At 38.1% G+C, this 17,654-nt stretch overlaps 1 protein-coding gene across 1 annotated transcript in view; it reads left to right on the forward strand.

The window, feature by feature from the left end:
- The window catches only part of ANKFN1 (ankyrin repeat and fibronectin type III domain containing 1), a 318,100-nt gene that overhangs the window by 259,947 nt on the left and 40,499 nt on the right, over positions 1 to 17,654 (forward strand). The window contains exons 11-14 of the mRNA XM_039885708.1: positions 5,488 to 5,587; positions 6,360 to 6,492; positions 6,964 to 7,080; positions 14,670 to 14,885. Of these exons, the coding sequence (XP_039741642.1) occupies positions 5,488 to 5,587; positions 6,360 to 6,492; positions 6,964 to 7,080; positions 14,670 to 14,885 (566 nt within the window). The remainder of the gene's footprint in view (positions 1 to 5,487; positions 5,588 to 6,359; positions 6,493 to 6,963; positions 7,081 to 14,669; positions 14,886 to 17,654) is intronic.

Below are 17,654 nucleotides of genomic sequence, written 5' to 3' on the forward strand. Positions count from 1 at the left end.
CCGCCCCAGGGATGTAAATATACATACGATATAAGGAAAGATTTAAGTAAGACATCAGGTAGAACTTCCCAAAAAGGAGGAATATTTTTTATATTGAAATGTGCTCTGGACACATAAACAGTACCCGAAATGTGTTCCAAAGAACAGTAAGTCCTATAGGATGTTCAGTTAAAAAGTCTCTGGTCAAGTAAGTTTAGAAAATGGTGCATTATATATTCCTCCCTTAAAAGAGTAAAATAGACATTAAAATGTTAAAGACTCTAATAAAGAGACATTTTAAATTTGGTTAAGCAAGCCTTTTCCAAATTTATTTGGCCATTGTAAAACATTTTTCAGATAATTAGTGTTCCAAGACACAAACTTTGGGAAATGTTGACTTATAATATGCCAGGATGAAAGAAATGACCTCACAAAAAATGATTCTAAAATAACTTAACATAAATATCTTTAATTCTAAAATAATAAATGATGGATCATTTAGTACTGCATATAAAAACTATAAATCTGTTATTTAAAATACTCAATTGAGATACTACGTGGTTTACTGAAGAGAGAAACCTTTAAAAATTTTATAAATATAAAAAAATAATTTCAAGTCCTAGTTCTACCACTTACTAGTCATGTGTCCTTGAGAAAAGCATTTAACCTGTGAGTCATACCTTGCCTATCAGAAAATATCTATAAAATAGTATTTATCTTTCAGGATTGTTATGAGAATTAAATTAGGTTATGGATTAAACTCAACTGGCATAATATAGGCACTTTGCAAATTCTAGCTTATTTTTCTTCCATTATTCTTTCAGATGAAGAATGGGGTATTCTTCATCCTCAGTACTTTACTGATATGTTCCAGGATCAAAGTGTAATCATTGACTCCATTGTCATGACCTGGAGTACTCAATAAATACACAGCATATTTCAAATGCAGACATAATAATAAAACGTCTCTCTCCTACCAAAGCCCTACATGGGAGTTACCAAAACGCACATTAATTTCTGTATTTTGGCTGCAGCTATCTGCATGTTCAGTACTGGGAAGAAAATTCAGTGGAGATGTTGAGCAGCCTTTATTGTTCGTAAGGTAAATGCCCTGACATTCATAACGAACTGTAAAGAAGCCAATTGTGTTCATCAAAGCAGTAACCAATAGAATTGAATTTCACTAACATCCATTTTTCAACTGGCAAACATTAATTAAAACACTGCCTATTATGTGTCAGGTGCTAGACATACCAGTATGAATAAAATAAACTCCCTATGCTCCAGGCACTTAAAAGCTAAAGACCTACTGCATTCAGAGTCCAGAAAATGAACAATTGATCCAGAGCCCTGAATTAAGCAGAGGCAGAAAAGAAGCCACAGTTTTTAGGATAAATGTGAGTTAAGACTTTGTATCAGTCAAGCTGGGTGATATCATTCTGCACTAATCAAATGTCCCCCAAAATATTTATTTCTCCCATATGCTGTATCTACCACTGGTCAGCTGAGATTGTCTTTCTATGTTGTCATCATCCTTTTTCTAGAAATATTTGCCAGCACCCATGGGAAAAAGAAAAGAAATTCCTGAAGGTCTGTCTCATATGGGGAAGGCTTTATATATAATTTACACTCAAAACTCATTGGGCAAAAATAGTCACAGGGCCCCACCCAACCACAAGGGCTTCAAGAAGTGAAATTCTACCATGTGCCCAAAGTGAAGGAGACATGGAATGTTTAACATTTGCACGGGCTCCTTTCCCAACTGGTAGTAGCATTTCACATTTTTCTCTTTTTATTTTGTAGTCTAATTTGTTTAGCTTAATTTTCATTTTTATTTAAGTTATATGTGATAACAGTCTGAAGCTAGACTACCTGGGGTCAAATCCAGGCTGGACATTTACTAGTTGTATCACCTTAAGCAAGTTGCCTACCCTTTCTATACCTCACTTTGCTCGCCTGTAAAATGCAGATTAGAATTATATATACCTGTCAGCCATTGTTAATGGTTGAATGGTTTAAAATAAGTAAAGCACTTAAAAGAGTTTTATTATTTAAAAAAAGCAATTTCTTCCATTCTCCATTTTCTACCCCGCAAAGGCTCAATTCTCTCAGCCAATTCTTTAGATATTTTCTCCATATCTCTAAATACAATGTTTATATTGCTAATTCTTTAATTTTTTTTGATTATAAGCATTATCTCACTAAGGAAGATAATGATTTTCTTTTTTACCCTATCTACCCTCTTATATGCACATACATTTCCTACCCCCTTATCTTCACAATATATTCATAATTTTAAAGGTCCATATCTGTTACATTATAATGATCATGTAAATTCTATTATTTTTCTTTCCTGGATAACTTTTTGTCTTCCCTACAGTTAATCATCTTTTATTATATTTTCTTATTTTTCTGTGTGGTTTTAAGTAATTAATCCCAAACCTATTCTCCAATCGTATTGATTTTCTCTCAATACAATCAGATACATTAGTATTGTTTCAACTGCATCTTGTTAAAGAAACTTCTCATGGAGCCCTCTGACCTTCAACCTGGGCTGGTTACTGGCTGCTTCCTGTCTGGTGCACAGCTGTCACCCTAGGGTCTCCTTTCACCACCATATTGAAGACTCTTCTTCTCACTCCCCAGTATTAGATTTCTTCTTTTTCATCCCATGTCTTCCTTTTTCTTGGGTTAGTCTCTCATTTTTTTGGTGGAGCCTTTCCTCTAGTAGCTTCTCGAGAGGATACCTGGGAGCTAATTTCTGGACACACTGAATGTCTAAAGATGTATTTACTCTACTTAACACTTATTTAAGGGTTTGGATAAGTATAGAATTCTCCGTTGAAATAGTTCTCCTTCCGACTTTGAAGGCATTTCTTCATTGTCTTCAACCTCTCAGTGCTGAGAAGTCTGATGCCATTCTGATTCCAAAAGTTTTATATGAAACATTTTTTTCTACTACTTTTGAAGGTTTTAAGTTTTCTTTTTAACATCTGTATTCTAAAATTTCACTGTTATGTGCCTTCATGTGGCTCTATTTTTGTTCGCTATGCTACATACTTGACAAGATAGAAATATATACCCTTCAATTACAAAATATTTTCTTAAATTATTTCTTTAATTATTTCTTTCCCTTCTTTACTCTGCTCTAGTACAAAAACTCTTATTCAAACGTTGAACCTCATAGACTAGCCCTTTTCTTTTTTCTTCCCCGCCCCGCTCCTGCTTTCCATCTTCATGTCTTTTTGCTCTACTTATCTGGAAATTTTCCCAACTTTATTTTCTAGGTTTTCTATTGGGTTTTTCAGACTTCGATAATGTATATTTTAATCGTGAGTGCTTGCTTTTGTGCTCTAAATGTTTCTCTTACAGACTGCTATCTTTTTTTACAAGAACACAATGTCTTTTTTTCATCTCTCAGGCTATTATTAATGATAGGTTTTGTTTCATTTTATATTTTCTTTTCTCAGCATAGTCTCTCCTCTAAATTGCCTTTTGTTTGTTTTTGGCTTTTCTTGTTACTTGCTTTTCACAGCAGCCTGGTGATCCTTGGATGTTTGCTCAGATCTAAGAGAAAGGAATTCAATAGCTGTTGGGAAGCTCTGAACACATGGACGGGGCACTTTATTTACAGGCTTCATTGTCAGATGATCTGGCATGGCCTTATCTTTAGGAAAGCAATGAAGCCAATGTCAGAATCTTTAGGTGTATTCTCTTAGTCCAGTCAGAGTTTCCAGAGAAGTGTCTTCCAGAGTCCTGCCTAGAGGGTATAAGTGTTTGAGTACCAGTGTTCCAAGAGCCCAATGAGGAAATATTCTATATGGAAACTTTCATTTAATTAACCTGAGTACATGCCACCTCTTCCCCTTATTTTTAACTGTACCCATGTCTCCTACTCCAGAGATGTTTTTACATTCTCCAGAGGATAAGCCACAAGCTTTCTTCTAGAGTGCGGGAGGGATATTTGTCCACCTCTGCTGAGTAGGGGAGGATACATAGAAGTTTAACTGCTTTTTAAACAGACTTCAATACATCCCCCCAATTTTAGCTCCACATTCACTCCCCACTTTCAACAGTATATGGTGCCCAAGGGGTGAGTCAGGTTACTTCTCAGCTTTCTCCACTGCTGGCTTAGGATTCATCTTCCTCAAGTCTGCTAAATCCATCTGTCCATCTGCTTTCCAGCTACCCAAATTCACTTGCTTTTGTCTCCTTTTCCATCTCTTTGTCTTTAAAGATTTATGTCTTTGACTTTATAGATTTTTAAAAAAATCTTTTTAGTGAAGTTTTGGGAGAGAGTGGTATGTAATGAATATGTTCAATATGCTGCCTTTAACCGGAAGTCCCAGCAGCATAATTTTCAAGCAGGATATGACCAGCCAAATTCATGTTCAAGTCAGAAAAAAATGCTTTTACTTTGTTCTGCCAGGAACAACCATTACCAGCACAAGCTTAAAGCTGGCAAGAATGCTTGTGTCAGTCAGCTCATTCACAACTGCTCCTGTAATATCATGGGCAGAGCCACACTTGGCCTGAGCCATGGGCTATCACACGGGAGTCCATGCCTAACAGAACTGATCTGGACCAGTTCTCATCCCGTGACATGTCTATCGGGAGCTTGATGATGACCCCAACAACCTCAGCTTCCCTTCATTGCATTTAAGATGAGAACAGAAATCAGTGATCATCTACTTCAGCTCCATGGAGCACTGTTTTATCAGAAAGAGCTCCAGGTTGTAAACAGAAGAGTTGAACAGATGCAATGGATGATTTTCTCACCACTATAAGCCACAGGACCTTGCACATAGTAGTGTCCCAATAAATACTTACTCAGTGAAAAAATGTCTCAGTTTCTCCAGGTACTGGATTTTTTTTTTTTTATCTTAGATGATCCACTTAATCTTTCTGTCTCAGTTTCTTCTTCTGAATAATAAAGATCGTAATCATACCTATGCCTAAAACTATTTTTGTAAGCCAACAAATACACTGGGAAAAACTTTCCCAGAATTCTACCAGTGGTGTACTAAAGAGGCAGGATGAAATAGGTGAAGTTTTCTTCTTTTTTTCTGTTCTCCAGATTTTCTGTAATGTGCTTATATCAATTTCATAATTTAAAGAATTAATGAAATATGTAGAGTAATAAGAAGAGATTTGCCAACATGGAGAAGTGTATAAATATTAAAAGGCAATGTGGAGAGATGCGGGGAGGGCAACAGAATTGATTCCGTTTCTTTTTATCTCATTTTATAATAAATCACTGTTATGTAGAAGATAAACAAAACACCTAAGTAGTTTCCCCTGAAGTTATAAATGTCACTTATCTCTAACATTTTTGAGGAGTTAACCACTGGCATATCAAGATACAAAAGCTTCTTGTAGGAACGAATGTGCTGACTCCCTACGTGAAACTGAGGAAGTGACACTGAGGGGACAGGGGAGAAAGGGAAGAAGGCACTGGGAGTGTTGTTCTGCCAAGGGAATTTATACAGTATTTTTTCTGTGTTCCAGAAAGTTCTAAATTACAAACCACGGGCCGCAAGCAGTCAGTCTCAAGGAGCCTGAAACACCTATTCCATTCCTCAAACAAGTTTGTGAAGACCTTGAAACGGTGAGTCCTATGTAGTTTTTCCAGGAAGTCTTAACTTCTCAGGAATCAGCTGTTTTTGGTTCTGAGTGGTAACTTGGTAGAAAATGTTTCTGTTATTAAAAGAATATGAAATTCATACCTCTCATTCCCCTTTACCTTGTTCGCCCATCCCTCCACCCCCACTCCCCACTCCTCTGGTAGCCATTAGTTGATCTCTGTTTCTGTGAGTCTGTTGCTGTTTTTGTTTTGTTTTTTTAAATTCCATATATAAGTGAGATCACACAGTATTTGTCCTTCTATGTCTGACTTATTTCACTTAGCATACCTTCTAGGTCTCATGTTGTTGCAAATGGCAAGATTTCATTTCTTTTATAGCTGAGTAATAGTACAGCATAGAAAATATAATCAATAGTATCATAATAACTTTGTATGGTAACAGACGGTTGCTAAATTTATCATGGTGATCATTTCATAAATTACATAAATGTTGAATAACTATGTTATATATACCTGAAACTCATATAATACTGTATGCTAACTATAATTTTAAAATTTTAGATAAATAAATGTATATCACATTTAAAAATATGAAGTTCACTTTCTCCTGAGAATTTAAACAAGATGGTAATTTCTCTGAGTTCTAGTTTAGTAAACTTTTCATACATAGCAAGAATATGCTCCTGGTTCTATTGTGAATTATCTTTTTCATGTCCAAAAATATTTTTTTTCCATGATTCAGGCTTGGTAGAGGAAGGCGGTTGAGGACAATTTTTATTTTCCTTTTTCTTTTTAGGGGACTCTACATAGCTGTTATATTTTATTACAAAGACAACATGTTAGTCACCAACGAAGATCAAATACCGATTGTTGAAATAGATGACTCTCACACCAGTTCCATTACACAAGATTTTCTGTGGTTCACAAAGGTATACTGAGTTCTGATTTCATTTTCATCCACTTTGCACCAATGTTACTGCATATAAATCTCTTGAAACCTTAGTTGAGGGGTCTACAGTGATCAAAGTTTTGGGGTGGGAGTAAATTATCTCAAAGGTTTCTTTCAGCCCTGAGATGTCCTATGTCATACAAAATGCCAAAATATCGTCTATGCTATATTTTCAAAGCGAAGAAGCTTGCATCCTGTCAGATTATGTCTTCACTACTCTGAGTTATGGGATCATGTGGCAAAGACTAAAATGTGGATCTGACTGTTTCATTAACATTCAGATCTTTTTCCAATTGGACAGAGATCAAAAAGTTGTTTCGCATGTATCTGAAAATGGACTGGAGAACAAACATCAGGGGTCAGGTTTCCTTCTCCCTGCTGTGCTTTGATGCCACAACCTAAATCATGTACTGGCTTGGACGATGATATGACCTCGTGACTTCTTTTGCAGCTGTCTTGTATGTGGGAAGATATAAGGTGGTTGAGGCAAAGCGTACCTATCTCCATGTCCTCATCCACAGTACTGCAAACTCGGCAGAAGATGCTTGCAGCGACAGCCCAGCTACAGGTGAGGGGCCAGGTTTCAACCCAGACCTCCACAAAAATTTGAGAAAAACTTGGGCAGTTCAGTCCCAACCCCACTTGGAAAGGAAAGGGTGGGCTCCTTCCTCTTTCAGATCCCTAGACACATGAAGGCTTCTCAGACAGTTTGAGCTGCACACCTGCTCATGTAGGGAAACTGTGCTTTTGGAAGTCTTCTGGAAGAGAAGCAGGGGTCTCTCTCGAAGAGTCTAGGAGTATCCTCCTAAACAAGGAGTGAGGAGACTTGAGTTCTGGATTCGATATTAGTAAATCAACTCATTTCTCCTTTCTGGGCCTCAGTTTTATCACTTGCAAAATAAGAGGAATTTGACTAGATTGCTGAAGAATGCTTGCAGTTCTGGCATCCTGTGCATTTATGAGTGTATGGAGATGGAGAAAGAGACAGCAGATATTTTGAGGTGTTTCCTGACTTGATGGTTTTGGTAAAGCACAGACATTTGCATATATTTTTGCTTACTTAAAACAAACCAAAACAAAAAGCCTCTTAAAAGTTTACCTTTAATCCTGAATTTATTCATCCTTCCATACTATTAACCTAATCAGGTCCCTAATCCCTACAAGAATCTTTTTTAAATTTATTTATTTAAATTAGTTTCAAGTATACAGTACATTGCTTAGACATCTATATAGTTCATAAAACGATCCCCCAATGGCTCCCTCCCTCCCCTGGCCCTCCACCTAGCCGTCATATTAATGCTAACTGCATTCCCTCTGCCATGCTCACCACCCCTGTGCCCAGCTATCAACTACTAATTTGTACTTCTTTAACCCTTCACTCCAGCCCTACAAGAATCTTTGTAGGTTACAGAGTTCCCCCTAGAAATGACACTGAATTCTAACAAAGATCTTCTGGGTTTTCCTTTCATTGTTTTCTGGTATTCCCTGCTACATAGAATTGGGGACTTTAAGAGGTGTCCAAGCCTTTAACAGTAATGGGTATCTACCTACAAAGCTATCAGTTACATCAACCCCAGAAATATGCATAACAGGAACCTATGTAAGCTGTATTTGGCCAGGCCATCCCAGCCAAGGCATAAAAATAGGGTCATAATAACAAACAAAAAAATATTTCTGTGGCTCTACTCCCTACCTGCAATTAGAGGAACTTCAGTCCTTGACCCACATAATAATAATTTGACTTCCCGCAATAATAATAATTATTGTGTTGCTATGATAATTCTAAAAAGTAACTCTTACCCCTTCTGTGCTATACTCCATTACCTAAGCGGTTTACTTCCTTGTGTCCTCAGTGGCCTCAGGTATTTTAGCAAATAGCAAATCACTCTTGACTGCAGAATCTTCTCCTTCAACTCAAGAAAAAAGGTCTTGGACCTGGGCCATGATTTACTGTGCTGAATGCAAAGTACCCCTTCATCTCATCACTGACCAGCTTGAGTTGGACCAATCTGCTGTACCTCGAACTGCTCCTCCATTAGAATAAAGTTCTTTCCCAGGAGGCTCAGATCCCTTATTGGAGTCTCCCATTAGCCCACCATACAGACCAGATATGCTTGGATCGCAGACTGAACTACTTTAGGATTTCAAATGGGGCTCTTGATTGTATGTTTATTTGTGGCTTCCTAGGATACTTTCATCTGCTATCAGTAACACGAGAAGGATCAGGCTGCCGGTGCAGTTAGATGCTGAGGGGCCAGAGGGAAGCCACGATGGTCAGTGTTCCCTACTTACCTACTCACATTGCAAGAGCTCTTGGATTTCCTTGGCCCCCAATGTATTGGCCCCACTACTTTTCATAATACATCTGCCCCCTTCTGAAGTAATTTCCCTCCTTGTCTAGCTTAGATTCCTTGGCCCATCATAATCATTCCCTTGAAAATATTCTAAATTTCTGGCTACTGTCTCCCTCCATATTATCTATTTGGAAAAATCCCAAGCCTGGATGAATCCAACAAGTCTATACTGGAGTAGTTGCACATTGCTATAGAAAAATCACAAGAAAGGGGGATTTGACTGGTTTTATGTTAAATTCATTACTACAATTCCCACATGGAATGTTACCTAGTGATCACATTCCATTTCTCTACTAAATGCATTTTCCCAAACTATAAGGCAGCTATTTAAACCCTTCTTCATTCTCTCACATCCTTTCCCTTTCCCCAAACTTTCCCCATCCCCACCTCAGGTGATGACTTCACTGTATAATTCACTAAGAAAACAAGCGAATTATATCACCAAATTTAAAAGCCTCATTACATTGACTTTCTCTTTCTTCCCTCTTATCCCAACAGTTAAATCTCACTTCTCTTACCAAAGGCTTCTCCCACCACAGGTGCTCTGGATCCCAGTTCTTCCCTCCCATCTTATTTAAACAGGTGTCTCCAGTTTAACCTCCCCTCAAATTCCTCTTACTCCCACATGCCCTTTCAGCTACCAAACTCTCTCTTTTCTCTTTCTTTCGCCCAAACTTCTTGAAACAGCTGCCTACATTCTCCTCCATTTACTTCCTCACTTTCCATTTAGTTCTCAGCCTTCTTCCTGACTTTTGCTACCATCATGCTTACTAAACTGCCCTCTCAGGCCACCAGCAATTAGAGGTAGATGATGTTCATAAAGCTTGGGCTTTAGGGCCCCTCACTTGCATGAGCCCCTGTGAGTGGGAGTCATAGATTATTTTAGGTAGAGAGGGGAAGTTGGGTTGCAATCTGGGAGCATTTCTAGTAAACTGCCTAAGGAAATCTCAGGGGGCAAAGTGACCAGGAGTTCCAAATACTCCAGTATTTGGAAAGACTTCCTTTGTCATTCTAAATAAATATTCAGTTTTACACATAATTTTTATATTTGTAATTTTGCATTCTTTGTCTTAAAACAAAATTACATGGCACAGGCCCCTACAAAACCTAGATCCATCCCTGCCAATGACTTCAGTTTCACTAAATCTAGTGGACATTTTTAAATCCTCTTCACAATTGACATCCCAGCAGCATTTGATACACCTGGTCCCACTCTCCTTTTTCAAACTGCCACATTCCTTGGCTTCCATGACTCCATAATTTCCAGATTTTTCCCAAATTTCTGGCCTGTCTTTCCAAGTCTCCTTTGCTAGCTCACATACTTTTTTCTCTACTTCGAATACTGCTCTTCTACCTCTTTGCCTTGCTAATTCCTACATATCCTTCAGATCACAGCTTAATCGTTATACTTTCTCAGGGATCCTTTCTCTGATCTCCTGATTAAGTGAATCACTCTCATAGTACCTTGAATTCTTCATTCAGAATGGTGATCATAATCCCATTAGTTAATTATTTGTATCCTTATTTGGTTAGTGACCCACTTGGACCATGAGTCCCTGAGTTCAAGGAATGTACCTATCTTGGTTACCACTACATCCTCCATGTGTGGCATGTGGCAGATCTTCAGTTAAATACTGGTTGGATAAATAAATGTACTTGTCAATCCAACCCCTGTACCCCAAAGATCACACTTAAGAGAACCTTATCTAGCCAAAGAGAAAAGGGTCACAGAAATGTACCTCATTACCATAGTTGCCACCTGGATAGCTCTCCAACCCTGCATGGTGACTAGCACCTTAGTACTCAATAAATAGTTACCCCTTATCGTACTCATCAAAGGCCAGAGCACTGTTATGAATTCCCTTCTCTCCTTCACATTTGTTTGCCTGCCTAAATCACAGGAGTCACTTTCAGCTTTTTTTATAGGACCTATTGCCTAAACTGTTTGCTGTTCATCAAAATGAAAATGTCTAGAAATACTGAAACCACCTTTTGCAGGTGGGGGAGACAAGGCACAGAAACACTTTTCAGAAGAGGAAGAAAAATTAATTGGGGTAAACTGATGCTCACTTAATATTTTAGGTCTCTTTATTACTAATCTAACATTTTTACAACGTTCCTAGGAAAGTTAAAATGCATTCTTAAATAGCTTGATTGGCATCGGCCACAGGTAATTTCTGTTGATTCACCTCCTGTATATCTCACTTTACTCTCCTCCCCTTTCCAGCATCACTACCACTGCCTGATTGCTCCAATTAACATCAAAAGCCTCCAAAGTCACCCTCCTGCTTCCAGTCTTAACACCCTCCAATCCATTCTCCACACTTCTGCCAGAGTAGCTGACAAAAGATTCTGACCAAGTCATTCCCTTACTCATACTCTTTCAAGAGTGGCCCATTTTATCATGACACAAAAAGGCCTTCATCACCATCTTTCTCCCCCTCTTCTGTTTCCACAGCACCTTGACTTACTTCATTACAGTCCATAACAACCACTATGCATCTTGTGATTTATTTTCCAGTTTCTGCTCAATAGTGAGGTCCCTTAATACATAATGATAAATAATAATCATGAAACAACACTTCATTTATTTAACAGAATAGATGCCAGGCACTGTGCAAAGTGCTTTACAAACAGTATTTCGTTTCATCTTTACCATATCTTGATGGGAAAGTATTATTATTGATATTAATTTAACAGATGATAAAACTGAGGGCTAAAAAGGTCACACAAATAGGAAATTGTAACAGAGTCTGGATATGAATCCAAATCTGTATAACTCCAAACCCTGCATTCTTTCTAATACTTCACTTATTGTGTTCATTTACAAAAGCAAACAAAAATTTTAAATAAAAGAAATTATCCATATTATAGTTAAAAAAGAAAATGTTAATTCTATTCTGCATCATTTGGAACCTATTTAGAAGTGGACTTACATTTATTTGAAAGAAGGTAAAGTATGAATTAAGTGATTAATATTATCTAGGCAAGAGATGAGACAAGTATCTGTCAGCATTTGGATAAAAATAAAATAAGAAAGCTTGTGTAAATGGCCAAGACCCCACATAGTTTTTCCTACTCTTAGGAAAATGACAGAGGCCCCAAGAGGCAGAAGTATACATTGCTCTTACATTAAGAGGTATCTAAATTCCTTATCCTCAAAATACAGTAATAATCTGACATTATAGATTAGGTTACATTAAACTTTCCTCCTCCATAACTTTTAGAAATGAGTGTTAGTGAGTAAAAAACCGGGTAACAATTTATGATTACTATGTCTTTTTAATTTTTCCAGGTGGGGAAAAGGTTTCCCCAAATTTTTACTCTTCTTTTCCAGGCCTTCATATCTCTACTCTGGACTTCCTTTAACTTCCCATGCCGTCCCAAACTGACTAAAGATCTCTATTGTGCATCTGTCTAGGGCTTATTGACAGTCCTGTGATTTGTTCTGGTTATAACCTAGATGCATTTCTGTGAGCCATCAGGTGACTTTTACTCCTCTTTACCTTGTAGGTTCCCAGATCTCCCAACCTTGATTGCAAAGCATGACAGGTATTAACACAGTATGTTTTTCCTTTAGGCTCTAAAGAACCTCAAATTTGCCCCCTTGAAACATAATTGCAATTTATTTTCACAAGGACATTCTGCTTTTAAATTGGGTGCTTCCCAGCGCTAGCTATCCAACCCAATTTGATGTCAATAAAGATTTTCAGGAAGACTTTTAAGCGCTTTCTTGTTCAGTCCATTAGTCATCATATCCAAAGGTAACAGTGAACTACTGATAACAACTCTGCTTAAATAAAATTACCACCTCATTCAATGTCTACCCACCAGCTTTGGTCCAAAGTGAGTTATATTTTCCAGCGTCCTAATGATGATATTTTAATTCGGTCGACAAAAAGTTATTGAGTTCGTACTATGTTCCAGGCACTGTACAAGGAACCCAGAGACACAGTAATGAAACAACCATGATCTCATAACATATGCATCAATATTCAGGAAGGCCAGAGTCATGCTAAGATACAAATTTGTACAGGAAGCAACAGGAGACAAAAGAGAAGATGGTAAATTCTACCCGAGAGCTGGGAGAGTCCTCCCAGAGAAGGTGAAACCTGGGCCGAGTCCTGAAAATGAGTAAGTGTAAGTCAGGGTGAGATTCCAATTAAAGCAGTAAAGAAAGCCCATACTCTACTTGTATCAAACTTGAGAGTTTACAAAATACTTTCTCATGCATCGCTTGAGTTATCCCCCCAAACACTATACGAGATAAGGATTAGAATAAGGGATATCTGAACTGTAAAGACCTTTAATTTTAGATGATGAGACTCAAGGCCAAAGAGAGTAAATACTTTTTCAGAAGTCTAAGAGTTAACAAACAGCAGCCAACCCTGAAATTCAACACCATATAACTAAAGGCTTAACAGCAGTGGTGTGCTAGAGCCAACTTGTACTGACTCAAGACAGCCACCTGTTAAATATTCAGGAATTTTGAAAGCCTATTGTCAAACACTTAGTAGCTTGAAATCGCCCTATGGGGGTAGTATTTACACCACAGAAATCGGCATATACTGTAAGTCAGCCCTCCTCCCTTTTTTTTGACAGCCAGTTTACCGGCATACCACTGCTATTGGCCAGTATTACTTTGCAGCAAACTGTTTTATATAAAACTGGAGTCCTACAGAGGGCTGGATTAAAAGCCTTACTTAATTACTTCTCCATGATTTAGAAGTCAATTATTGGAAGGAAATAATCTGACTGAGTGATTAGGCCATTTTTAAAAACAGTAATCTTGCCAAATGCATTTTTATATGTCAATAATTATTTATGAAATTTCTTCTTTACGTATCTTGTCCTTGTGAATTAAAAAAAAAAAAAAATTACCTGTGAGGGGACAGTCCAGTGCTTTTGAAGATGTGGATACTAAATAGCTGCCTCATTCATTTTTAGGTCATCCTTGTTACTTTTACAAATTCCAGTTCTACGTTTGCTCTCCTGTTAACAGGTTATCTCATCAGCATTTATGTAAGCTCACAAAAATAACAGCTAGAAGCCCTGAGATGAGTTGCAATTTTAAAAAACCATAGCTATTCAGAGTAAAAGGGTATTTTATCCTATTCATCCAGTGTTCTAGGTGCTCTTCAAATGCTCATATTTGTGAAATTGTTTATTTTAATAACATCTACCTGGGCCCCTTTACATTTAATGTGGCATACTTCCCTTCCTGCTTTTCTAAAAGTATTGTCTGCCTCAGTTGACAAACAATTTTAACAAAGTTTTAAATAAACAAAACTCCCTGAAATGCAGATAAGTTGAATCAGGCCAATCTCCCAATTAAAGTATCTTGAAGGGAATGTGTAGTCATTTGGGGGCCTGTACAATGTGCTACATTGTCAATTCACTTCTTCATTTTAAACAACCCCACTTCATACCAGCTTACTGTAGATCTCTTGAAAACTCCACAAGTAGCATATTTGAAATATCAGGCATTTTTCTTTAAAACATCTGGGATTCTCTTCAAGTGCTGGTAACCGAGGTTTATGTGCTGGTGTGTCTATGTGGGTAAGAGATATTTACAGATATTGAATTTGCTTAAAAAAACATAATTTTTGTGCCTCTTGCTATAATCTTTGCAGGCTTATGGTGAAGACATTTTCTTTGAGCTTCTGTTAAGTACATTTCTATCATGCCACATATTCTAGGCTTAAGTCAGAAACATCATGTAATTATTCACAGTGTCTTTTGTTGCAGTTATGTTGCTTTGTTTGCATATCATCTACGCTACCAGAAATCTCTTTGTTTCTAGAATTTACTTGGAACACACAACCTGGGAAGAGTTTACTACGAGCCCATTAAAGACCGGCATGGAAATATCCTCATAGTCACCATCAGAGAGGTGGAGATGCTCTATTCATTTTTTAATGGCAAATGGATGCAGATCTCAAAGCTGCAAAGCCAGAGGAAGTCTCTGTCAACACCTGAGGAGCCGACAGCCTTAGACATTTTACTGATTACCATCCAGGTATGTAGTCTTTTCAATTTCCTAATTATTTAAAGTTCCAAACACACTTATTGAAGCTCTAATGAAATACACCAAGAGCCATTTACATATGCAGTGATGGAGTGGGAAAGGTCCAGAGATGCACCACTGTTTGTACTCCACACATTGGAAAGATTCAGAAGCTTGTTTTTATCACTCTCCAGATCTGGAATTCATCAAGCAATACAAATAGTGGGCACCCTGAAAACATCCCTGACCAATGAACCAATGGGAAACATAGAGAGGAATGTTTGAGTAGCGATCTACAGATAGTATTATCAAAAAATTAAACCAAGACCTGCATAGACTGTAATAATAATACATTTCTAGACTATATATACGTATGTATTTGTATGTGTGTGTATATATATCACTTTGAACAAAAACACTTATACATATTTACTCTTGCTTGTTCCTTACAGTACTCCCTTCAGATAGACAGACATGATTAAATTCATTTTAGGAATGAAATAACTGTGGCTCAAACAGATTATGTGACATATGGCCAAACACAAAAGCAGATTTAGTGAAGCTACTGAAGCTTCAGCATCGTTCAGCTCTTCACTTACAAAGCCCTTTCCAAGGCCCTGGCAGGGGCCTTAACAATTTCACATTCATAATTTTGTATTCTTTTTTCCTTAAGGAAAGAACCCAAAATTGTATTAGTTTCAGGCCCTACCAAACTTGGATTTGCCACTGATCACACAGCTAGGAAATGGCAGAGCTGAAACTTGAACTCAGATCTTCTGATTGGAAGAAGGCTTCTTTCTGCTACATTATATTATATTCCAGGGCAGGAGTTAGGATTTTAGCAAGTGAGGGATGAGAGATAAAATGAAAGATGTAAGACTCACCTGAGAACTGAACAGCCACCACCATTCAAAATTCAGGCATCTTAGATTCATACTCTTAACCTGGATGGCAGAACCAGGATACAATCCCATGTCTGCTCCTGAGTCCAGGGCTCTCTCTGTGCCGCCACACTGCCTCACATGTTCTGATGTGAACATGGGCTTCAAGCTGTCTCTTTTTCTTGTTTTTCTTTCTTTTTTTAAATCCAGTGATAAGAACGAGTTCTATAGAACTCTCCAGTTAGGTGGCAAAGATGGCAGAAACATCTGTCTTGAGCCCTATGCAACCAATGGCATATGTCCACAAGAGAGCCCATCAGGAGTAACGGGAAAGAAAGGGCTCAACTCTACACAAACAAGCCAAATCCAAGCCTTGGCGCAGTAGCCCCCCATAAGCACCCTAAACAGCTATGCCACTAGCCCACTGACTTATTTTCATTCTCCACTGAGAGGTCGCTAGTACAATAATCTTACCTTTCCATTAGTTGCACCAGCCCAAACCAAGACCAAGTCCAATGGAGCAAAGGTAAACTAATTGGTCAAAGCCTCTGGATTTGATTTTATGGAATGTAAGTTCATATGCAATTAATAGAGTGTGTGTGTGTGTGTGTGTGTGTGTGTGAAGGAGGTGGGGGCAGGGAGCACAGACACATTCGTGGCTCCCCTCTTCACCTTTTATAAGCAAGTGCTAAAAGAAACATTTAAAAAATCATAATAAATTGAGCTTTTACAGGGTGACTAATACACTAATCCCCTATAGGGATAAACTGGGGTCTGGGCTACCTTCTCTCCTAGAAACACAGCACAGGCCCCAGCATGATATAATACCTGGTTTCTCCTAGACTTATTACATTAAATATGTGTTACAGGTGCAGAAAAATTCCAATCTGGCGAAAGGTTGTTAGAAAAGGAGACCAAAAATAGAGGCAAGATCAGGTTTCCACACAGATCCAAGTGGAAAATTTACCCCTGCTGACTGGCACATTCCTGCTTGATGTCATTCCTACCCACCCCCACTCTCCTTTCTTTTCTCTCCTACTTTTTCACTCTCCTCCACTTCCCATATAGGTCTTACACTGGAGAGGAAGTGGGGGATAAAACTACTAGGGCTGGTATCCAATCACTCCTAGACTTAAAATTAAGTATGTCAGGAGTTGGCCCTACTAACTCAACATGAAAGTAGAGATAGGTCTTGGTGGTTGCCCAAAGCCAGCTGGGTAATTCCCACAATTCCAGGCCACAAACCACTTTCTTTTCTCAGGGTCAATAGAATGATGACCACCAAGCCCTCTGATTAGAAGCCTGGGCTTCTTTCTGCTATATCGCATCACATTCGGAGGCACCACTTTAGGTCAGGCAGACTGGATATGATTCCTGACTACTCTTCCTAGTTACGTGACTAGGGCGAGTTACTTAATTTCTCATTTCTCTGCAAAAAATCCTACTTCATAGGATTCTAATGAAGATTAAATGAGTTAATATATGAAACACAAAGTGAGTGCTCAATAAATGTTAGTGATTCTTATTATTTTTCTACTCAGAAAAATCCAAGCAAAAATCCTCAGAACATACACAGTCCATCTCCTCTTCATTCCTAGTGTCTCCGGGAACCACAGGTACTGGCTTAATCATCCCTTGGAGTATGTAGTCTCTTCCTCTACCTTTTCATAAGAACCAAGGAAAAGTTCTATAAAGACTATATGACCCACAATGAAGTTTTCAAAACAGATATGAGTTTTAACAAAATCTGGGCCCATGACTAATCTATTAATCCCTAGGGTCCCCAAGGAAACTTCAGGGTCTAACTCTCTCAAATTCCTGACCCTCTCAAGTCCTAGACCTTCATAACAGGCCCCTCTCATATATTCGAAAGAGAGAGAAATCCTTCCCACACTTGCCT

Source organism: Pteropus medius, unplaced genomic scaffold (genome assembly GCF_902729225.1).
Source record: "Pteropus medius unplaced genomic scaffold, Ma_sr-lr_union100, whole genome shotgun sequence".
In the NCBI taxonomy this organism is placed as follows: Eukaryota; Metazoa; Chordata; class Mammalia; order Chiroptera; family Pteropodidae; genus Pteropus; species Pteropus medius.